This window comes from Epinephelus moara, chromosome 19 (assembly GCF_006386435.1).
Source record: "Epinephelus moara isolate mb chromosome 19, YSFRI_EMoa_1.0, whole genome shotgun sequence".
Classification (NCBI taxonomy): Eukaryota; Metazoa; Chordata; class Actinopteri; order Perciformes; family Serranidae; genus Epinephelus; species Epinephelus moara.
In genome coordinates, this window is record NC_065524.1 from 34455919 (window position 1) to 34480968 (window position 25050).

At 41.3% G+C, this 25050-nt stretch overlaps 1 protein-coding gene across 2 annotated transcripts in view; it reads right to left on the reverse strand.

The window, feature by feature from the left end:
* Positions 1-25050, reverse strand: part of camkmt (calmodulin-lysine N-methyltransferase) — a 152562-nt gene that overhangs the window by 125883 nt on the left and 1629 nt on the right. The window contains exons 2-4 of one of the 2 annotated variants that reach the window (XM_050071644.1): positions 24647-24839; positions 23089-23267; positions 21886-21950 (exon numbers count right to left, since the gene is read on the reverse strand). In XM_050071644.1, the coding sequence (XP_049927601.1) occupies positions 21886-21950; positions 23089-23267; positions 24647-24808 (406 nt within the window). In that variant the 5' untranslated portion in view covers positions 24809-24839. Of the gene's footprint in view, positions 1-21885; positions 21951-23088; positions 23268-24646; positions 25003-25050 lie in introns of those variants that run through there. The other variant, XM_050071643.1, reaches the window with a different exon arrangement.

A 25050-nucleotide genomic window follows, 5' to 3' on the forward strand; every position in this document is an offset into this window, starting at 1 on the left:
CACCACTGTGAGTTTTAAAATGTCAAAACTAACTAACTTGGTAACATGTTTGTGTCATATTGTTTTACACCTACTTACACCTATTAGCATTCTATTTATACTTTGTACCTTACTGTTAGCTTTATATTAAGTTTATATTGCCAGATCTTTTACTTTATATTTGCTAAACATTTGCTTTCTGCTATATGTCATTTTAGTCCTTGTATGCTGTGTATCTGCACTCCTCTAACTTTGCTGCTGCACAGCCACTTCCCTCAGGAAAAATAAAGTTCCATCTTATCTAAAGATCTGCAGTGAACATACACTGAAATGCAAATGTGTCTGCATGTATCTACTGTACATACACACATTAGTGGTGTTTGAGCCGGCCAGTACTACTGTAGGTTTGTGTATGTGCTCCATGTTAGTGCACTGATGTGCGGTTGTGTGAGTCTGTCTGTGTCCCAGTGAGTATAATGGTCCCTGGAGGCAGGCCAGCGTCCATCAGCAGACAGCAGGCATTAGTGCTCTGCCCGAGTATCGATGGACCACCGGTGCTTGACAGCAGGCCCCTCCCTACGGTCACAGGACAGGATGGGTATATGTATGGCTGTGTGAGTGTGTATGTGTGTGTGTAATAGACAGAGTGTTTTTGATACATATACGTATATACACACACAGACGTAGAGAGAGCGATGTCTGCGTGTGTTTGAGAGACAGAGATGTTTGTGTATGACCCCTGACCCCAGGCTATGTGTCACAGCTCTGTGTGTGTCTATGTGTGTGTGGATGAGGGGCCGCCCGGCTGTCATCGATCTCACACACACCAGGCCAGCACTTAACACTTGGACTGTAGCGACTAATACACTCACACCCTCTATTACTGCCCCACTGGAGGCACAGCGTGTGTGTATGTGTGAGTGTGTGTGTGTGTGCATGGCCTACTGCCAAACCCACGCTGCTGCTGTTCAATGGCAGCACAATAGATTACACGTATAACAGTGTAATGATATATCTCTATTAGACATCCTCCTCTTCTCTGTCCTCGCCTCTCTCCTCTTCTCTGCGAGCCCATCCATGTTTTACTTTGTTGTGCAGACATGGAGGACATGATCGTCACTACTACCTCACTTTTATCTGTTATTGAGGTTTTTGCACTTGTTTACTTTAAATAAATACAAAAAAGTCCAGAATTCAGCATTAAATTAAGAAAAACATGAGCATAATTTAATTAATCTGAGTTTTTAACAACATAACTTTAAGTAAAATCTCAGATATTTAGATATATTTAACTGTCTGCGCTCATTAACAGCTTCTACACAGGGCTTCCCAACAATGTTTGTTACTTGTAAACAACGATTGAGCATTTTACAGTTTTACAGAGAGTGAACACTTTGCAGAACGGTGGATCACTCGAACATGGTAACTGTAAATTTCTTTCAAACAGCAACGCAGCAAGGTGCGTGGATCACGAGGCTGTTAAGGAGCCTGGGTCACATCAGCACTAAGAAAAGCATGCAGTAAGTGGAACATTCATAACAGCATAATAGTTGTTTTGATCCTCTGAGTGGTCAGGAGTTGGAGAGGCTCATGGGTGTTATGGTGGATATCATGGAAATGCATGTTTCTGACAGCAGAGGAAGAAGAGGAGGAGGAACAGAGGTTGAAACAGCTGTGACTGCTGATGACAGCAGTGACATAATGAACCCTGCTTCACACACAGTAAAGCTTCATGATACAGTAAAGGTATATACAGTAATACACTGTAAAACAAGGGACAGTTGGACGGCATGAAAACATTATTTAGACCAAAGGGACAGTTGGACGGCATGAAAACATTATTTAGACCAGTGGTTCCTAACTGGTGCAGCCACGAGGTCCAGATTTCTCCTTAGTCATTAGTTCAAGGTCCACACAGTTTAAAACATTCAGTGTCATACTTGCATTTGGCCATGTTGTTGAGCTAGTTTTCGGTCTCTGTTAAGTAGCTGTCTATTATTCACTCACTCTACAGCAGGAAACAGCACTTCAAAATAAAAGCTCTGTGCCGGAAATTTACTATACTTCTAAATAAAGTGATTTTTACAAACTTGACACATTTACAAGTCACTTGGGGTCAGAATGGACCCATGACCCACTTTTAGACCGCGACCCACCAGTTTGGAACCATTGTGTTAGCTTCATAATTACAGAGAGGGTCTATGACAATCAAACACATCAAAAGTATCATTTACAACACTTCTCGTTGGTTATTGCTATTTTTTGGGTTGTCTTCAACACTGTCAGTTGCAGAAAACCATTTGACAAGTACATCTACACTGTTAAAATTAGTCTGACAATAAGTTCATCAGTAAACCTACAACATCCATAACTTTAATTTCCAACTAATTTTGGAAAAATGTCCTCTGGACCATTTTGTCCATAGATAAAGGAAAAATATAAGCAGAACTTACATGTTGAAAACAATATCTGCACTATATGCATCAAAGGTTCTGTGTGTGACTTCTACAGCAGCAAACAACAACTGGCTGTTGGTTGGAGTAATGGCGTCCTGAACAGAGAATGAAGTTAAGCTATCTCGTTTTTTTTTTTTCGGGGCATCGGTGGCTTAGTGGATAGAGCAGGCGCCCCATGTACAAGGCTGTTGCCGCAGCGGCCCGGGTTCGACTCCAGCCTATGGCCCTTTGCTGCATGTCACTCCCTCTCTCTCTCCCCCTTTCACACTTGTCTGTCCTGTCCATTAAAGGCAAAAATGCCCAAAAAAATATCTTAAAAAAAAAAAAAAAAAATCTCTCTCGGTTTTTGTTGTAGCTTCTCTGTGGTTTGTTGTGGTAAGACAGTCGGGCGGCGAGTGCATGTTAATGCATGTGTGCATCCCACTGGCTAGCTCGTCACTGCTGCTTTGCACTGCGCTCATATGACAGTTACTACTAATATGGGAACAGCGAAGTCTTTCTGTCTCTCTGCTGTTCCCCCCAGTCAACAGTAGCTATGTTTCCATCCAAAAGTGATTGGAATCATTGGGAAATGTGCATTAAAAGAAATACGAATCCTGTGTGTTTCCATTCAATGTATGGACTTTGGTGAAAACTACAAACTTGCGCGAGTTTTCCGCAGAACCGAAAACAAAACAAGTCTCGCATTCTTCTTCTTCTACATTTTCTGGTGGTTGGCAACCAGCTTGTAAATGCATTACCGCCTTCCCAACCCGGAGTGTGGATATCACCATGGAGAGAGGTGCGCTACGTCAGACTTAATTCGAACATAACTGTTTCCATCCCCCGTTTTGCGAATCAACATTCTTTCTTCTAGATGTGCATCTAAACAGGCTGATGGAAACATGGCTACTGTTAGCTCTGTCAGAACTGTTGCCGTTGTTAAGCGCTGCTTATGGCGTCATCATCGTTAGCTGCTAGCCGCCAGCTCAGTCTCTGAACCGTGCCCTGACAACTCATATGCTCTGAATATCGCTTAGAGCTCCTTTAATGCTGAAATGACTGATGACTTTCAGCTCCTCCTGTATGAAGATTTGCTGATATTAATGATTTATATGATTGCAAATAAATTATCTTTGGGTTTTTAACTGCTGATCAGGAAAAATAGTAAACCTGAAAACATCTACTTAGGCTCGGGGAAAGTTTTCAGTATTTTCGAAACTGAATGATTTAACAAATAATCAACATATAAAGAGATTAATCAATAATGAAAATAACTTCTTGCAGCCCTAAAATGTAGATTAGAATTCAAATATATGTATTTTGAGTTACCTTTGTACAACAGTACAATAAGTAAAAGATTACAAGTAATATTACAAAAATACTAACAACTGTGTAATAAGGATTGCTCACTGCAGAGCCAGCAGAGGTGGAGCCATATGATTCAGGAGGGATGTTCAGTGCTTTGTGGATAAATAGCTAAGCTATAGCTGGGCAATGTGGCCTAAAAATTATTCATTTATTTATGTTTTTTATATATGTGTTGATACACACTGCAACAGTAAGAATCTCACAAACTGAAGTGGCTAAAACGGACTAGAAATTACAAATAATTCCAGATACAAGAACAGATTTAGCTTCCTTTGTATCTTGTAGGAAGTGATGTGTATATGGATGTTTATTTGTGATTCTGAGCTACAGCTCCTCCACCTGGGGTGCGTCCATGTGAACAGGTTCAAAGGTTTCACTATCAAACTCCTCATTGTCACCAGGTTAAGGAACATCTCACTAAACAGCCTCGTCAAACAAACAGGGTTTATGTGCAGCACAAAGAGCTGACTCTCTGTGGTGATGTCGTCCATCACTGTGCATGCATGGATGAAAACAGTCCACTAAGCACGCTGTCAAGACACACACACACACATGCATTAGTGTGTATTTGTGTGTGATGCACCAGCAACGTGTGAGTAAAGCGATGTCTATGCCACTGGGTCCCAGGGGCAGTTACCCACCTGTCAGGGAGTCTTGCATTACCCTGCTCTTCATTCTTTCCAGTAATAGCTTGTCAAAGCAGCCGGCTAACTCAAGCTAAATAATGCCTCATACACAATTGGGCATTATCCGCTAGGCTAGCTAGACTCTCACCACAGCTGCCCAGGGGCTAATGTCCAAATGAGATGGTTCATTTCAGCTCTCTCTGTCTCCCTCTCTCTTCCACTTTCACTTTTCTATGTTTATCTTCATGACCTTGTCCCTTCTCCCCCCATGGAGGTAAAGGACAGGAGGCAGGAGTGGTGGAGAGGAGAGGAGAGGAGGCAGGGTGAGGAGAGAGGAGATAAGGGGTGATGGTCGTGGCTGCTGGGGTTTTTGTGTGTTGGAGAGGGGCATTAGAGGATATAGAGAGGGAGAGACACATACAAGGAGAGACAGGAAGCTGCAGGCCATAGACCACAGAACAAGAAGCCTCTTAAGTGATCTGATTGCCGTGCTGGGGAACTACGGTGACCACGCTCAGAATGGTTACTAATAATACATCTCCATTTAGACTGACCCTACAAACACACGCGTGCACACACACACACACAGAAAGGCAAACACATACACTTAAGCTCATAATAGAGATCACTCTCTTGTGTCATAATGCCAAACAATAAAAACTAACCACAGAAGCACAAAGAAGAATCAGAGAAACAGAGACGGACCATCTCCGCTCCGTCCATGTCCTTTAGCAGACAGGCAAAAGTGAATGACACTTATTTTCAATTGATCAGCAAAGCACTGCGGTGTGTGTGTGTGTGTGTGTGTGTGTGTGTGTCTGTGCGCGTGTGTGTTTGCAGGATGAGAATGGGCTTAAATGACGATCATTGATTAGCTTTAGGCCTATGGCCCACTTAGGGCACGCCATGTGTTTGCACTCACACAGAGGAACCCACACATACACACACACACACAATCATCATAAGTGGATGGTGGACTGAGACTGATGAGAGCTGGACAGACAGAGAGTGAAGAGGTAAAGCTGAAGGTAAAAAACAACAACAAATGGCTGTGGACGAGCAGGGAACCAAACGTGGACGAAAGATGGGTATGAAAGAAAAGTTTTAGAAAGAGGGAAGTGGAAACTCCTAATTCAGTTAAAACTTCAAATTTTCTATGATGTCCGTGTCTATACTTCATTATAAACATACTTATAATGCATTCTAATCTGCACATAAGAGTAAGTTCTTAAGGAAAACATTTGTGAAACATAAATGTCCATCATTCAGTTGTTAATCATCAAAAGTTGTGTCAGAGTGGAGCGCTGAATTTCTGTTATAACCTGTTAAACTTATAAATATATTTTTAATGTTTTGCGCTGTTCTTGCACAGATTTAATGATACTTTTTTCACTTAACTTAAAGCAAACAATGACCACTTATAGTGACTTATCCCATTATAAAAGCAATATGTTATATATCATATGATAATGCATTAAAACTATGAATTATAATACACTATGATCCTTGCAAAAAGAGCAACCAGCAGCTATTATTATACGTGATACCTGAGCTTTCATTTTAAAATGCTTATCATACGGTAATATGGCTTATAATAATTAATCAGTGCTATCAGCAGATTATAAGGCATTATAAGTATGTTTACAATCCATTATAGACACAGAAAGTGTTACCAAATCTTTCTTATTAATAAATCCCTTCTTCTGTATTTGTGATTTCACTTTGGCTTAATTTATGTTTTTTAAACACTCTTTTTTAAATCCATGGGCAACCATGTTTTACAAACTGTACGGATGGGTAACAAATTAAAGGAAAATCAAGATAAAGTGTCTCAGTAAGGTGTCAGTAAGAGCCTCCACAGCAGCTCCAGTGCTCCTTGTCTTTGATTCTTCTGAAAGATAGTCCCTTATATTGTGTTTTGATGATGGTGGTGGAGAGCACTGTCAAACACGCTGGTACAGAATGTCCCATAGATGTCTTTCCTTTATTTTATCACCCATATGTGTCCTGTAAAATGTTCAGCAGCTGACTACTAGCAGGCCTCACGACCACACTGACAACTACTACTCCTATATTAAAACCGGTATTTCTGTGAGTTTAGTGTGCCTCTCTTAAAGGCAAAAGGCATACAAGGACACTGTGGTATGAGGTCACAGATGCCAAACTGGCAGGTAGCTTCAATATACAAATATCCAGGCATCGATGCACACACATGTGTAACCCAGCGGAGTCATACAAAGACTTAGAGCACCCCCAACTGGGGAACGACACCAGCAAAAAGAGACAGAGGGAAGCACTGTACAGATGCACGTGTACAAACACAAGCTGTGCATTCACATAAATAGAAAGGGGAGGGTGGGGTGGGGGGGTTGTGCACATACAGTAGCTTATACCTATTATAAGGCGTACTATTCATGTATTCTTTCTCTCTCTATTTGTTTCCCTCCCGCTCTCTGTACTTAGACACTTCACACCCCTTATGTGTGTGTTATGTAGCTTATAGTGTTTGTGTAGTGTAGTTATAGCTGAGCAAATGTTTTCCCACACACAGTCCAAACAAAGGCCAGGTGACACTCACATTCACACACACATCCACAAACACACACACACACACACACCATGAAAGAGGTGCAATTAGAGCATCCCACTCCAATTAACCAGCTCTCTAAACAAATCCACATTAGGCCCTCCATTGTGGCTGCGCTCGAAAACAGCCACTTGGGAAAGCAGCATAAAAGCTCCAACTGTATTTCTCCTCCAGGACACATGTGCGCGCGTGTGCATGTGTATGATGTGTGTGTATGTGTGTGTGTGTGTGTGTGTGTGTGTGTGCAGACTGGCAGTTGTTACACACTGGCACACTGAATCTGGGCTGTTATGATTATGGTGGTGATGGGAAGATTGTGCAATCACTGGTGGGTGGAGAGAGTGAGAGGAAGGCAGAGAGGGAGGGAAGAAGCACAGCAGAGAGGGTGGAAAGCGATGAAACAGGGAGGGAAGATGTTACCAGCGGCACAGGAAGAGAAAATTAGAACCTGTGGCACTGACATAGTGAGCTACAACTCTGCTGCACAGGAGCGAAACATCTTTTTAACAATCCTACAAAACTGTAGTTTTTACTTTATAAAAGCTTTGTAGGTTTCAACCAGGTATTTGGATCCATCTTAAACTGGCAGCCTATTAACCATCACAACTGTAGGCCTAGTGATGTTAGTGGGCAGAGCAATAATTAAACATGCACGGGTTTTGTAATAATTTTTCTTCGATATTTTCCTACTTATCCAGAGCACATAACAACTATTTATCATCACCATCAATTAACCTGACGATTTAGCTTTTTATTTCAGGAATCATGAACTCTATGACATTATATTTCACAAAATGCAGAAACATGCCAATCACAATTTATCAGAGTCCAATGTGATGCCTGCAGACGTCTTGTTTGGTCCTAACAACAGTCTAAAACCCAAATATAATCAATTTACAATGATTACAGAGACAAGCAGCAAATCCTCACATTTAACAACCTGGAAACAACAAAGTGTGAGCATTTTTGCCTGAAAAAATCTTTAAACAAAAGTAAAAAATAAAAATAATTCTATCTATCTACGCATCAATTAACTGACTAATCATTCAGCCCTAATCCAGAATAACACAAACCCTTTCTAAGAGTTATTCTGATACACATATCAGTGTCGGAAATGCCTCCCATACTGCCTTAAATGCTGGATCAGGAATCTGCAAGACACCGATCTGACTATGTAATTTATTAATAACTTTAAAGCAGTTTAACACCGAGATAAAATGGCAGTTTTCTCAGAAATGAATACTTCTTTGCCGCTCTTAAACAGCAGCCTGAACCCAGTGAGTTGTGCTGTAAATCTGCTGGCAGCTACTGTTTTAGAGCAGAGAAGAAGAACTGATTTCGGGAATGTTACATTGCTGTTGCACTACTGTTTTAAAGGCCTAATTTTACTAGGGTTTTTTAAAGGTATTATTTATTTGTAAGATTTTTTTATGTGAGTCAAAGTGGATAATAAAACAAAGTATGTATCTAAATGTATGTATATAAAAGAAGAATTATTTCACATCCTCACAGGGCAAGAAGTATGCAGATGTTATCATTGTTTTAGCAACTTCAGGTATCAGAAATCCTTTACCTTTTCCTCCTGTCTAAAGGTATGGTGAGAAGTGAGCTTAGCCTAGCTACAGTGACCTCGATTCATGGCTGTTTGCTGAACCAAGCTCCTCAAAAAGGTATTAAATACAGCTTTTTCCAAAGAGTTTATACTTTGTACCGAGGAGTGCAGGATTTTTATTTGTCCGATGTTTTCATACGTGTATTAACGGCCCCTCTGAGGTAGTGCTGCCTCCCACACCAAGTACCTCCACATCGCCACATCAATCACAACATTATGTTCAGGTTTATTTTAAAGACAGTGAAGGTCAGGGTGAGGGCGATGATTGTTACTGGAGTCTGCAAACCACAAAAAAAGTGGGATTTGTATGTGAGGAAGCGAAGGAAAGAAAAAGAGGGGGGGAAGAAGATGTAGGGTACTGAAAAATTATGTCTCCATCTGTGATCCCACACTTAACCCTCCCTCTCTGGTTCCAGCCCTACACACACACATACACACACACTTGATGAAAGGCCCAGTGGGGCAGCACAGAGAGTTTGGAGGGGATCCGTCTAGCAACCTGGTTGCACACCAATCTTCCTGTAATCCCTTCTGCCCCCACTGAGACAAACCCACAAGCACAACATGTTAAGTACACGCACATGTATCACACACAGGTTTGTTGTGTATGTGTGTATAAGCCTTCAAAAATTAGTTTTTTGTTTATCAACACCAGGACCTAGTGGTATATCAGGCCTGTGCCCCTGTATCTTTGGAGATAAGGGGATAAAGAAGGTAAAACACAAGGCCTGAGAGGGTGTCACTGCACCTTCATTTCTACTTCCTCCCCTTCCTATAACCCAAAAATGTGTTTTAATTTGGGGAAACTTTTGATTTTTATCAGTGCAGTGTTGTGTGGTCGTCAAAGTAAGCCTTGCTTCGACTATATAGTGGTTTTTAAAATCAGAAAATTGACTAAACATGTGCATACATTTGTATTGTCTGTGGCACCATTGACTGCTGTAGTGTGCTTCCTCCACTACAATCAAACACAGACGACTAAATCTTTTCCCCATAGTATTCCAAAATGAGAGCCACGGCACAATATGTCATTTCGCAGTTAGAGCAGCTTTAGTCCCCTCAGCCTGGAGCCCCAGAAATGCTACAGCTAGTTAGTGATTAGGGCAGTCTCTCAGGGGGCCACTTGAAAATCAGTTTACTTTCCCCTCAGAGGCCCACGCTAGCTCACATTAGCATTTAGCACAGCCATTAGCGTCAACACCCACTTTAGCGTTAGCACAGCCAACTGACAGTTAAAGGCCCCTGTGGGGCTATTTAGGGAGTCTCTCCAGACAGAGAGAGACTGACAGAGTGAACAAGTACTGTAGCAGTTTGTGCATTAAAACTGTACAGTGAGTCACTAAGCAAGTTAATGGCTCCTTAGCTAAATAGCAAACACATTAGCAGTTTCAGCAAAGACATGTTGACAGGTTGAAGGCTGCTCCACCTTGTTGGGGCTGTTTGAGGTTGTTTCTCTCCATTAATGATTTTGTACATTCCTGCAAACCATGATTAGGTTGCATACATCAATGTTTCTAATGTGACGTAGTACATGAGCTGGCTTTGTCATCAGGAGGCAGAGGAGATAGTAGATGGTGTAACACCTAGTTGAGTCACCTTCCAAGCTGCAGACCACTGCTCAAGACCAGGAAATGGGTGTTTAAAAAGGAGCTTGTTTTTTTTAGCAAACTTTGGCTCTTTTTCCAGCATATTTTCAGCCCCAAATGTGGGTGCTTTTTATGGACCTGACGCTGATTTTTCCTGCAGCTGTTTAGCCCCCAAACATAAATGATTTTTAGGGACCTGTCGCTGTTTCTCCTGCAGCTTTTTTGCCCTCACAGGTGGCTGTTTTGTGGCGACCCATGGCTCTTTAATTAGCAGCCTTTCAGCCCCCGAATATGGGTGTTTTTCAGGGACCTGTCGCTGTTTTTCCTGTGGCTTTTTAGCCCCCAAATGTGGGTGTATCTTAGCAACCCACTGCTGGTTTTACAGCGACAATAGTGGCACAAAAAACGATTGTTTTTTACTGAGATAATGCTGTGTTTCCTGCTGGGATATTGGCATTAAAAGCAGTTGGTTTTAACGAGACAACACTGCTTTACCTGCCAGGATAGTGCCCCCCGAACCAAGTATTTTAAGCCAAAACATGATCTTTTCCAAACCATAGTGGTTTTTGTGCCTGAACCTAATCACATGTTAACCACAGTGTTGGTGAAACGTTAAGTTTCAACATATCTGCAATAACGTGCAAACAAAACATATCTATGGTTTGCAGAAGTGCGCAATGCTAACATTTTTTTCTGGTTGTTGTCAGGGGAAAACTGCTTTACAAGAAAACAGTTCCCTCCCAAGCAAACTGTGCTTCTAAGTTTTAAATATGGGACAAAAAATCTGAAAAAGAAATGTAAAAAAAAAACCCTCCTGAATTATTCTTTACAGATTTACATCAGGTAAAAATGGTGAAACCAATGCAAGGCAAGAAAATACTGTAAAACACACGCACACACACACAAACACACAGACTGAGTGTTTGGAGTGGAGCCAAAACCTATTCCCATATGACCATGTAGCCATTTACTATAGCCATTTCAATCCCCGACCAACACGCTAATCACATTAATCATCTATTTGTGTTAAAACATCATCAGGGACGTGCGCACACACAAACAAACACGCGCACACTCATGCACTTTCAGGCGTGCACTTGTGCCTTTGGAAGTACACGGCGGTGCACTTGATGGGTACAAGAGGGAGGAGAGCAAATTAACTACCATGCACTAATCACTTAGCTCTCTAATGCAAGCACACTCAGCTAGTTTGTGTGTGCGCATACATTTATGGTACACACAAATATGCAAGCAGACACACTGACAAAAGAAATGGATATTTGGTGTAAATATGAAAAAGGCTCAGTGAGATCCCTCAGTGCATTTTGAATTGTGCTGGGTGCATGCTTCAGTGTGATTGAAGAAGCAGCTTTTATATAATGTGCAGAAGCTTTGTTGCCTAAAGTTCCATACGTTTGTGCCACTCTCGTGCACGATTGTGCCGTTATACCCAGGAGAGTATTCATCATCGTGACTGCAGGTGATGATGTGAAAGGCTGATGTAGAAGATTCTAATCGAGGCCACCCGGAAGTCTGTAATCAAAAATAAATACCTTAAGTAGCTATAATCAGAGAAAAGAATATCTCTAAGGGTTTATAGGTTTGAATGAACCATTATGCTCGTGTTCTGAATGTGATGTTTAGCTCAAAGTACAGTAATTTAAACATAAATGGATTTCTTTTTAAAGTGGAAAAAAGAAAGCTATAACACATAAATCATCACACAGCTCTCCTTCTTCCGGTGTGTGTGTCTGTGTTACACGGTTAGAGGGGCCAGTGTATGCTGAGCTTAGGCACCATAGGGGACATTGCCAGGAGGGGCACATAGGGGCTGGGTGACTTAAATGGAGAAAAATCCAATAATTGTATCCGTCCAGAGGGAGGGTGAGCTTTTAGGGAGGGGAGAGACCTGTTATTACTCTTTCTTTTTTCTTTCTGTCTTTCATTTCATCCCCTAATTCTAGGGTGAGGGGGTAACCTAAGAAAGGGAGGGAGCGGAGTGGAGAGACGTGAGGGTTACGGGCTGAGCTTGCTGTTAAAGTATGTCCTTGTAATTAGCTGAGTATTAGCAGTGGTGACAATGCAGGAGCACTGGGCAGGGAAGCACCCTTTAACGCTCTACTCATTTCCTGAACTTAATCCCCACCGCTTACTGGTAATAGTGCACACGTGCACACGCATCTGGACACACACACTCACACTAATTCTCAGTCATGCACAAATTCACATAATCAACTGCTGGCTATAATGGGAGAGGACTCCCAGAGCAAAGTGACACCCAACAGCTCACCTTCAATCCCTATTGTGCTACAAGTCACTATGGTGGTTTACTGCAGGGAATGTGCACGTGCACGTGTGTGCAAGCACTTAACCGACTGCATCTGCACGTTAGCTCTGAGTTGTGTTCACATATAGTGTGGCGACTGTTTACTTCTCGAGTGTCAAGAAGCTTCCAACACCCAGCAGTACTTCAGGCAAGTCCCTGTTTCTGTTTCCTCCAGTGAGCGGATGAATGGAGGAGACAAGGAAGCGAAAATCAATTACTTTCAATTAAGTCAACCGGCAACTCTTTCAATGTGCCCTCAAGCCACTCAAGTCTTGCTTACACTACCTCCAACCCCCACTCCTACACCACAAAGTGACACACACACTGTACGCACATGTGCACACACACTTTAAGAGCCAGATACATTTACTGTGACTGTCTTTTTGTGTTTAGTGGTTAAAATACTGATTTAGACACAATTATGGTGACAATGGCTAAAAATGCTCTTCAACAACAGTCGAAGATCATTTTCTTTCCAATAACTAAATGTCCAAATTAAAAAAAATATTCAAAACCAAACAATTATTCAAATTTATTTCAACAGGTTGTGGAAACAGTGTAACTGTGATAGTATAGGCTGCGTGGCTAGCCACATTTATTGACCCTGTTTACCACTTTATGGTACATCAGCATTCCTACAGCTCAGGGCAAATTAGATTTAAGACTTTTAAAGACTTTTTTAATGCCAGTTAGAATAAAATTTGAGACAACTCCGATTTCACATTGACCAAAATTTAAGTTAAAAAAATTAAAATAAAAAAATAAAATAAACCAACATCAATTACTTATGGTTAGGGACAATTTTGTCCAAATGTTTATTGTGAAATAAAACATGATTTCTTTTGGGGGGGGGGGGGGGGGGGGGGTTGTCTCGGGGACGAGTTAAGAGTAGTAAATTATTACAAAATAAATAGATAAAAAAAAGATTTCACCTATTATTGTGAGGTTATGGAAGGTCACAAAAGAACACATTCATACTTCCCATGTCTTAGTATTTTTAAGACTTATGAAAGATGGATTTAAGATGTTTAATATCAATTAAAGCCTTATTTTCAGATTAAATAACTCAATGCCTTTTAAGTCTTTTTAAGGATCTTTGGGAACCCTGTGAACCCTGTGAACATACCCTGTCTTATAATAAAAAACTGTGCAGTGCAGCTTAAAAAGTATTGATGCTGAACATAATTCAGAGCTCATTACTTCCTATCACACCACAGGATGTTAAACAACAGTGGCTGAAAGCTTCAGAGTAAAACCAATCATGGTTTTTGTCCTTAAACACAAACTGTGGGTAGTTTAGCTCATTTCCAACAACGTACGCCATCTATTTAATCTCTCCTGAAGCATGCAAGTGGAAAATGTGTTGAGGAAAAAATTGTAAAGCCCAGTTGGAGTTATTAATTCACTGCGGCAGAGTTTCTTAACGTTCAAAAACACTGTGATACCACTGACATCACAAGATACTTGGATCAGTTAAGTTAAACATAAGTTCTTTCTGTCCGACAATCAGTATTTCAAAACATGTATGTGTCAATAAATAGTGCAAATTAACCTCTCGTCTTTTCTTTAAGCATTGATGGATTTCACAATCACATGGTCAGCTGACAGTAAACTAAGGTGTGTATTACTGGTTACCATCACAGTGTTTAACGATAACATAAGCGGAGTTGAGAAAAATATAACAAACTGCTGACAAAGGAGAAATTAACAACAGCTCTGAGGGATGAAAGAGAACGACAATGCAGGCACGGACCAATTTTATCAGATTGTGAGGATGTTTGTGTCGTATTCTTGCTTCACATTGATTTTTGTTCCATTAGCTTAAATCAAAATCGTAAGAGACACCTGAGCTCAGTCCAGAGCACACCAGTCGAGAACCATTTCTATAGAGAGCACGTTATAAACAGCGCAGAGGGGGACCACAAACCTTGTCATTGACACAACAGTCTGAGCGAGCGTGTGTCTGTGTATGTGTGTGTATGCCTGCCAGCTCCCAGTCTAGCTCTATTGTCTAACAAGGTCTAATTAGCACTATGGCACAATGAATTAGCATAATTATGCAAACAGGGCTCCGCTAAAGGCTTGGCACAAGGGGAGGCTACGGGGGGCACCTATTACAACACACACACACACACACACACACACACACACACACACACACACACGCTTATATGTGCATGCACACACACACACACAAAACACTGAGACACTAGTGCAACACATTAAACACGCATACATGACTGTGACAGATCCACTGGATACAGAAAACACACACTCCTGTCCAACACTGCAACAGGAAGTGACTAGACAGCAAGGCTGCCATGTACAGCAGTGACTGACTTATCCTCTCTCCTCTTAACCATCATCCTCCTGTCACAAACCACACAAAAGCTGCAACCATTTATCGACTAGTTGTCAACTATTAAGCTAATCACCAACTAATTTAATAATTGACTAATCGGTTTAAGTCATTTTTAAGACAAAAAAAGTCTTCTTTCCTCCTCTATGACAGTAAACTGAATATCTTTGGGTTGTAGATGAAACAAAACACTTGAAGATGTTATCTGGGGCTTTGGGAAACACTGATTAACAATTTTCACCATTGTTTAACATGTTGGACCAAATAACTGTTCAATTAATCGAGAAAATAACTTAAAAATCAATCAACACTGAAAACTATCGTTATTTGCAGCCCTACCCCACAGCTATGGAAGCATACATAAGTATTTTAGTTATAACAATCCTGAATACTTGATAGTGAAATTCAAACACCACTGAATTTATAGCATTTAAATATTTTACTTTAATGAATGTATTTGTTCTGAATTCACGTTTGAAATTCGAGTATAAATTGTCTGGTTTTGCAATTTTAAAAGCTGAATTTGGATTTTCTTTTTTCAGCGTTCGAATTCAGATCCAACAATTCAAGTTTCAGAAATGTAAAAAAAAAAAAAAAAGATTTTTTTTACTTTAATTTTTGGATCTGATGGTGCCCACTGGCTTGCTTGGTAGAGCGGACGCCACATGTACAAAGGCTGTGTCTTTACCGCAGCAGCACGGGTTCGATTCCTACCCATTGTCCTTTGCTGCGTGTCATTTCCTTCTATCTCCAAATTTCCTGTCACTCTCCACCTGTACTATCACATAAAGAGGCGAAATGCCAAATCTTTCAAAAAAGACTTTTTGGATCTGAATTTGACCAATTAAAATTTGAGCAACCTGAATCTATTTTTTGAAATTCAGAAACTTTAATTTTTGGACCTGAACTTGTGAACATTGACAAAAAATATATTCAAATTCAGCTTCTGAAATAACAAATCAAGGCATTTAATTTTCAAAGAGGTGAATTCAGAACAAATAAATTCATGGTTTTCAAAGTAAAACACTAGTGCTTAAATTTCAATATTAACTATTTAGTGGTTGTTAAAATTAAAATACGTACGTCACTTCTTGGCTTCCATATGTGCCATAATAAACACAGAGTCCACCTCCACACTGCTCTTTCTCACCACACTCAAACATTCAGGGCTTATAGTATTTTGCTGGTGATAGGTGAAGTCTGTGGGAGATAATAGGGATGACAGAGAGGCTGAAAGGCCAGCAGCCATTCACACAATGACAGCTGGAGTGAAGAAGGCTCTATTAGGCTTCATTAAGATGCTTGGCTCCTGATTACACACACAAAGACGCACACACACACTAATGAAGGAACAGGGAAAGTATTGCTCCAAATGAGTGTGAGCTTAGCTGGATCTGTGGCCTCCAGTGGAGGATTCCCAACACTAATTTATTCCTGTTTGTGTGTTCGGGCGCACCAGTCTGTCACTGTGACCTCGGTCTGCAACATGAACCCAACAAGTAACCCCACAGCCCAACAAGCCCTCTTACCAAAAGCCCTGCAATGTCAACAAGCTCTACCTAAACCCTCTCCAGCACGCATGCACGCACGCGCACACGCACGCGCACACACACACACACACACACACACACACACACACACACACACACCTCCTCTGATGCATTCTTAGTCACCCAACCCCAAGGGCCTGTATTGTGTCCTAAAATCCTGATCCCTAGCAGGAAACAAGCACCCCTAAAACCCCAAACAACGGCTGTACAAAGCTCTCTTACAATTACAAGCCCCCGCTGTCAGCCAAAGAACCAGGAGGGTCGGAAGTTCAGAGTTCAAATAGTTCAGGGTGATCAAGACCAGTCTGAAACAGGCCCAATTATCCACTGACAATATATAACAAGTTACAAATGTAACTGCGGTTCAATGGCTTGTGAATGACCACCAGAGGGGGTGCTTTGTGTTTGGAGTGTGAGACGCAGGTGAGTATCTATATCACCAAAGTCACCTGTCTGATGCATCTATAAAACACCTGAGTACCACCAGGTAGAGGTCTTCACGGTCCAAAATGTTGGACCCAATCCATAAACACTCCCGTAGATAACACGAACAACCCAACATGAATACTTTTTTTTTTTAAAGAGACCAGATCCAAAGGGGACCAAAGCACAGTCAGATCTGAACAAATGGACCGGAGGAGGGTTAGAGCCAAAATGGGGTCAGACAGACTTTAACACAGAGACAACACCAACACCAGGAGCAGCATCACAATCAATAAACAATAATAATAATGTCCAAAGACAAAATAGAAAGTTATGGCAACTAACTCCAAAAAATAACTTGTTTGAATGCTTTACAGACTCATCTATAGATAGAACTGAAGGTCACATTTTAAGCTCCTGCAGGAAACCAAACATTCTGTAGCCAACGAGGCGATAGACAGAATGACAATGTTTTCAAAACAATTCAATATCTGTGAATCAAAGTCCCCAAAAATGTTTCACTCAATAGCATATATATTTCTACACAGACTACTGATTTAATAAAACTGATGCGATCAGAGTCAATATTAAGGTCGGGTAATATGGATTAAAATCAAATATCACGATTTTTACTACATACCTTGATATTGTGACAACACTGTGAGTGGGGCTGGGCGGTATTCGCGGTGACGGTAACTTACCGCAGTAAACATGAGCCGCGGTACTGCTTTTGTGGTTACCGTCATACCGCAGTACATGCGGCTAGGCGGCAGAACGGGGCCCGGCGGCCGGCCGGCCAGCCTGCCTGCCTCACGCACCTCCCTCGCTACGTGATGGAGTTGGCCTGGCCGACCGCCCCAAACCCAGGCCCGCAGGAGAAGGGGGCCCGGGAGCCGCCGGCCCTCCCTCTTCCCTCTAACATTTATACATACTATATAACATTTTATACACAATAATAGTACTTATAGTACTAGCTTACTTCTGACGATAAATAATTTCCATCCTAGACTTGTATGGCTTTTTAAATTGTTTTATTTAAGGTGTAAAAAAAGAGAGAGAAGATGATACCGCGATATCATACCATCACCGCATCCCCCCAAAATAATACCGTGATATTGATTTGAGCCCTAATTGTGCGGTTGACGATTGGTGTTTTCACAAAATATTTCCACAATAATATTCATCAGTAATGTAAATAAAATAACTAAGTGTATAAAGGCAAATAATACAACAGCTAGTGCAGTCTGATAGCTTCAGGAATGTACATCACTTTACAGTAATGCAGCCTTTAAAACCAGGAAAAGACAACATTTACAACAAAACAATATCCAAAATCTGAGCTGATATACAGCCTCATATCACAATATTGATATAATATTGATTACTACCTAGTCCTAGTTGATATTGAGACATACTGACACAGACCTGAGACCTAAGGTTGTAAAACGAAACATGATCCAACCTGATTAGACCGAGTATAATTTATTAGCAAAGTCATTACAGCCTTTGTTTGGTTCAGTCAATTTTACCATTTTACTTTTATTCCTACTCAACTGTGCCCAATTAACTGTCTTCATCCAAGTGCCCTGTGTCACAGTACAGACAGATATAAATATAAACATACAAACAACAGCTGCAGATTACACCAACACACCATTAAATGTCAACCCATATAAAAGGTTTCATTCAGGATTGAATCTTTTATGAGCTCTGTGCAGAACTGCCCTAATATCCTAATTACTCGTAATGGTATATAGTTTCAGTCTTCTTCTACTGATACAGCATGATGTCATCTCTAAAATTACACTCCATTTCCTAAAACATCTTCATTGAGCCTCTTTGCCTGCTCCTCTGCTCCTGAAATGAAACCATTGACTCCAGCTTATCGTCACCTTAAGAAACAACATATTGTTCACATACGTGCACAGTGGTGGGACAAACACAATGGCCGGGAGAGGGGCTCATGCTGAGAGGGGGTAGCAATTTTAAGCTGAGTCCACACATTTTGGAGGCAGTGGGCTAATCCGGCCAGGCTTTTTAGCCTGCTATTCAGGAGGACAAGGACCCCTAGGATTTGGGCTTGTCCACACCTCAGGGGTGGGGGATTATCAAGATAGCAGGAAAGGTGGAGAGGGTGTGACGGTGGGCCAAGTGAAAATGTGTTCATTAGCAGGACTGTGTGGATTTTTGCAAGCGTAAATGCACAAGTGTATATCTTTGTGAGGAGTACACATACATACGTGTGTGTGTGTGTGTGTGTGTGTGTGTGTGTGTGTGTGTGTGTGTGTGTGTGTATTTAGAGGGGTTTCTCTCCCATCCCCAAAAATATACCCCAGAGCTCTGACAGGGTCACCTCTGGGCCTTTCAGAGCCTCCTCTCAACCAATCCTAATTGATCTCACGCATTACTAGTCCCAAACATGGGATGGAGAACAGGAGGGAGATGGCTGGCTCATTGTTTGAGGAACGAGGTCCCGTTGCTAGTGGCTCTCCACTCCTTACACACACACACATACACATATATCCACACACGCACACACACCACCTCTGGCATGCCCACCCACCATCTCCCCTTCGCCCCCTTTTCCCCCTCTCCCCACCTCTATGCTCTCATCTCCGGCTGTGCTAATCCACTGGCCAAGTCAGGAACTCAGTTACCCATCTGGCCAAGCACGACTCCAGCAGAGAGGAGAGAGGGATGGAGGGGGGAGGAAGAAAGAGGAGAAATGGGTAGATTGAGAGGGAGGAGTGAGGGGGTACATTGGGAGCAGTGTGTGGATGTCTGGTGTGGGGGAGGAGGAACAAGGGGGAAGATATTTAGACCTGTTACAACTTTACAGATACGACAGGAGGAAGAGAAAGAAGAACAGAGGGAATGTACAAACAAAGAGCACAAGTAAAGCTGCTGGAGTGCCACAAGGCAAAAACATGATGACCTCTACAAAGAAAAAAGTATTGATCCTATTGTCCCCTTGTAGAGAAAAGGGATTATCCATTGTAGCAGGTTGGAATGAAGCAGCTCTGAGCTCTGTCATGACTTATATGGTCTGATCCAGTGTGCAGTGAAGTAGCCCCTAGCCATGACCTTCACCTCTGACCCTGACTGATTTGGAGCCATCTGGCTGGTTAACACTAACCCATGACCTTTGTCATAACCCGCCACATGCCTGTGAAGGTGGACCTGCACAGGAAGAGGTACATGATGACTTGAAAGGGGTCACATCTCAGTGTACTATCAGTGGAGCAGGTCTGTTTCATCATTGTATTAAAGGTCCAGTGTGTGGGATTTAGGGGGAAACTGAATAAAATACAAGGATGTTTTTTTTTTTAGTGTAGAATTTCCTAAAAATAAAACTGTTGTGTTTTCGTAACCTTAGAATGAGCCATTCATATCTACATAGGGACGGATCCTCAAGAGACTGCCATGTTGCACCACCATGTTTCTACAGTAGCCCAGAACAGACAAGCCACACACTGGCTCTAAATAGGGTCATTTGTGTGACCAACTCCATGATGAGAGTCAGAAAAACACTGATTTTTGTTTAAGTGAAACCGCTTTATTCATTGTTTTTAAAGGTTTAAATTACTGGGTCCAGTGTTCTGGAGAGGAAGAGACCTCTGCAGTAAAAAAGTCTGGATTTTAAATTATCAGAGAAAAAAGCTGAGCAAACATTAGCTGATGCTAGGCTAGCAGCCTGTCTCTGACATGCCAAACAGCCTTGGAGAAACACTGATTTTTAACATGAAAGTGTTTTATTCAGTGTTTACTAATGGTTTAAATCACTGATGCCGTTTGTTTTGAAGAGGAAGAGACCTCTGCAGATAATTCAGCTCACATAAAAACCTCATTATCATCTGGATCAGAAAAAAGATGAGCACACATTAGCAGGTGCTGAGCTAGCAGTGTAGGAGAAACACTGATTTGTAACGTGACACTGCTTTATTCAGTGTTTTTAGCCATTTTTAATCACCTGTTCCCTTTGTTTTGGAGAGGAAGAGACCTCTGCGGATAATTCTGTTCACAGTAAAAATAATAAACACTGAAGGAATTCTCACTAGGAGAAGTTTCACTCTGGTTGCAATGTGCAATCCTCACCACTAGATGTTGCTGAATCCCCCTAAAGCCTACACACTGGACCTTTAGCACTTGTTAACAACTGTTGTTGTTGTTTTTAATTATTCTTGTCGTAATGTCACAGTATTTAAAACTGCCGAGGTGTAGTCAAACAAAAATTCCCCCTAAGTTGGACAATAAAGTTGTGCTGCATCGTATACAAGTCAAAAATTAACCAAAATATATCAGTGATGCAAGAAATACACAGTATAATTGTCTGTAATCTCATTGAGAATCCCTCGTGGCTGGATTAATCCACAATTCATAGATTGTGTGTGCATCCACTCATGTAAACTGCACTCCTGCATGTCTGGTTGAAACATCTCTGACAGCATTGACATTATTTAAAGACATAAGCAGAGTAACACTGAACTAAACTCAAACTGAAGTAAACTCAGCTGAGATAAATGTCTCACAGCAACTTGACAGACTGAAGGTGAAATCAAGGCTCTTGTGTTTCAGGTGATGCTATTCCACTCCATATCATAGAGCATGTGCAAACCCCTGTTTGAGTCATGCTCTTTCCTTTCTCCCAAACCACTCATCACTGTCGACTGAAGCAATAAGAAGACTGCACCCCACTTTCCCTCTGAAGGACATTTGAAGGTAGTTGGGAGGAATGAGTACATGATAAATCACTGTAGAAGCCACACAAGAGACGTACTCCCATTCACAGAGATGGAATCAAACCATCAGCATTAAACCATCAATCAAACACTAGCAGCACACAGCATGACGCTGACCCAAAGATGCTGTAGTGTGTGTGTGTGTGTGTGTGGGATGGGATAAAAGCCAGGGAGTAGCACAGGTAAAACTACACTCTGTGAACATATTCACATTGTATATATGAACATACACATATACAAACACATTACAAATACAATGCCTCCAAGTAGTAAAGATAAAGTGTGTACTTACAGACATTACCGGTGTTGTCGAAACTGTTGAGCACTTCATTAACTCTGATAGGCCCCAGGTCATCCCTGAGTGACACAAACATATGGAGCATTACACAGCAGTCTGGGTGAATAAAATAATGTTTTTTTTCTTACACGGTGACACAAGACAGAGAATCCTAATTACTATTTTAAACTAACGGCATTGTTTCAAGGAAAAAGTATCAAAACCTGAGCAAGGATTTATTTACATAGTTATATGAAGTGTTTGGCTCATAAAACATTTGTTACATTTAAACATCTATTAAAATAAATCTCTGCAAATCAATAACTATCTTTGGTTTCAAGTTAAAAGCACGTTTTTTTATGGCCTCTTAAATACTTTTGTGGCAACTGTCCCTGAAAAAAATAACACTTTTTAGACATCAAAGACACATAACCATTAATTCAACATCATTTCAATAACTATATATCAACCAGTTTTAATGGACGTGCACTAACGACATGATGTGCACGATTTGTTCTAGATTCACAGCAAACCATAGACTCTAGATAGTTTTAGGTGATGTCATGACTCATGCTTTATTTCACACTAGAAATTTCAAGATGTTATTTTTATGGTCTAGGAAAGTTGAATCACATTTTGTGAACATGAGCTGCTCTCTCTTAAAACCCAGAAACCAGAGAAGTCTCAAACTTGTGATGTCATAGGGTATAAAGTCTGGAGCTGCTCCATAGACGATGAATGGGAGACCGATTTTGTGGACCCACAGTATGTTTGTTCTCTATTTTATGCCCAAATGAGCTTTATCCTATTATAATGTCATCAGCTCTGAAACACCAAATGTGCCCATATACTCAGAGCATCCCCCTGGGTGCTCACAGTGTCATCTACAACATCTTTCCCCATTCATTGTCCATGGAGCAGCTCCAAACTTTAAAAATTTGACTTTAGGCACTTCAGCTTGTTTATATAAGAGAGTGTTTTACAGGTTTGCTAATATCTTTGGACTGCCTAAAGCCATAGGAATAACATGTCTGAATTTTGAAAATAAAAATGATAAAATGTTATATCAATAAACTTTTTCAACGCTGACTTTTACCCAACTAGTCTGACGTGCTGTGGAATCATGAGTGAGACAGCCTCTTGTGTGGTGCACTGTCACTGTGCTTTAACTGTGCCAGGATGAAACTTGAGCCTTATTTGCCTTCCATGTTTGTATACCTGAGAAAGGCACTGTACTCAGGAAAGTAGACACTTCTGTACTCCACCCACTGGTCATCAGAGGTATCACTGGGGTCTTGTGTCAGATGCCTTTTCCTGCTGAAAAGGTCAAACGTTGCGAACCTGCGAACAGACACCTGTTTGACCTCTGGAGCATCCATCTGCTTCTGACGCAACACCTGTGAGAGATAGGGGTGGAAATAAAGGAGAGGTCATGGATTTCCACATAAGAGCACATTCCTTAACGGGTAAATCTCATAAGCTGTAAAGCATTGGCCTGGGGGAAAATTTTGCAAAATGACAAGGCCAGGGGCCAGACGCAGCAGCCCTGCAAAGGTCAGGGGTATGCAGAGGTGTTTCTATAGGATATGAGGACATTCGGGGCTTAGCCTGGACCTCTTTTTGGGATCTGGGGGATCCTCCCACGGCACTTGATTTGATGAACAAGCTCTATTTTGATGCTTTTAATGGCAACATATATCAAAAAAACAAAAAAAAAATCCCAGTGTGAATTTTCTTTTTTTGGTTTATTAATAAGAAAAATGGTTAGGTGGCCACCCAGCACCCTATCGGGGGCCAGATTTGGCCCGAGTATCCCTGTTGTTAAGTGTCAGCATTTGCAGAATGAATCAGTCATGTTTCATAGGTCCTTTGGGTAAACAAAATTTCAATAACAACGTCATGTTTTCCTGAGTTGAGTTGAATTTTCCCAAAGTTAAATACTTTAAGTCAGTGTGGTTGTAAACAGAGTAAAAACTGCCCTGAACGATTAGACGCAATTAATGTACAGAATGAATTTGCATCTTTTCATCCTTAAATGGTAAAAACAGCACCCATAACATGACATAACTTCTATCTACAGTATCTGTCTATTCTGGTGGAGCCCATACACAGAGGTCATTACTGCACCAGGAGGCAGAAATGCAGACTGCAGGATGGTCCCACTGCAGGGAGCTGAGTGTAACCTCTGTATCATGCCCATCTATGGGAAAAGTAAAAGCCTCACTTTCACAGCTGCTGCTCCTGTGTGTTCACAGCTTTAGTACTTGCAAAGCTAATCATATTGTGCAGCCGGAGGAGAAAAACACATTCTCACTGGTGACAAAAATCTGGAATATACTGTTATAAAGCTACTCATTGATACAATTACAGAAAGTAAATGTTCAGGTTAAGCTGCATGTGAAAGCAGAACAGAGTACTGATGAACCAAGACTGGTGTACCAGGCTCCAATAGGTATATCACATAAACCATATCCCTCCATTTTTATAAAGCTTTACCTAGGAATATATAATGTGTGATTTCCATAGTGCAAATGTGTCTCAAAGTTTAGTAAACAATAGCTTTGTGGCCAACATTAGGGAGGAAACATGGCAGGGCTGCTACAATATGCCCCTGTTAACCGTATTACTCCACAGTTATGAGAGACACATATTCTAACAAATGTACAAACTGCAACACGCATTTTATGTTAAACACTCGACATATTTTTATAAATACGCTTGTAAAAATAGTCTACAACCACAGGAGGTTTGTGCTTTCTTCTGAGGACATAAATACCTGTCTCAGCAGAGTCCACCTAGCCCTGGCGACATCAGTAGTAGCACAGGTGTCCTCCCGGGAGCTGTGGGAGTTAGCTGCGCAGGTGTCTTGATGACTAGTTTTCCTCAAAGGCGAAGCCGGCTCGGTCTTGTCTCCTCCACCGGTTGAGTGCTTCTCCATTTTATCCTCGAAGATGTGGGCGCAAATCGATCTGTAAACAAGTTAAATAGCTGTAGGGCTGTCACAGTTACCGGTAGAAACGTGGATATACAAAAATAAGGCTTTATTTTTTCTGTAAACTCCACCAACGCAGCTATACTCGCAGATATGCTTGATTGTGATCACCTGTTACACCCACAATGGGTACATGCTACTTCCGTACACTTTTGGCATTCAAGGCATAGCAATGGATTATCGAGACA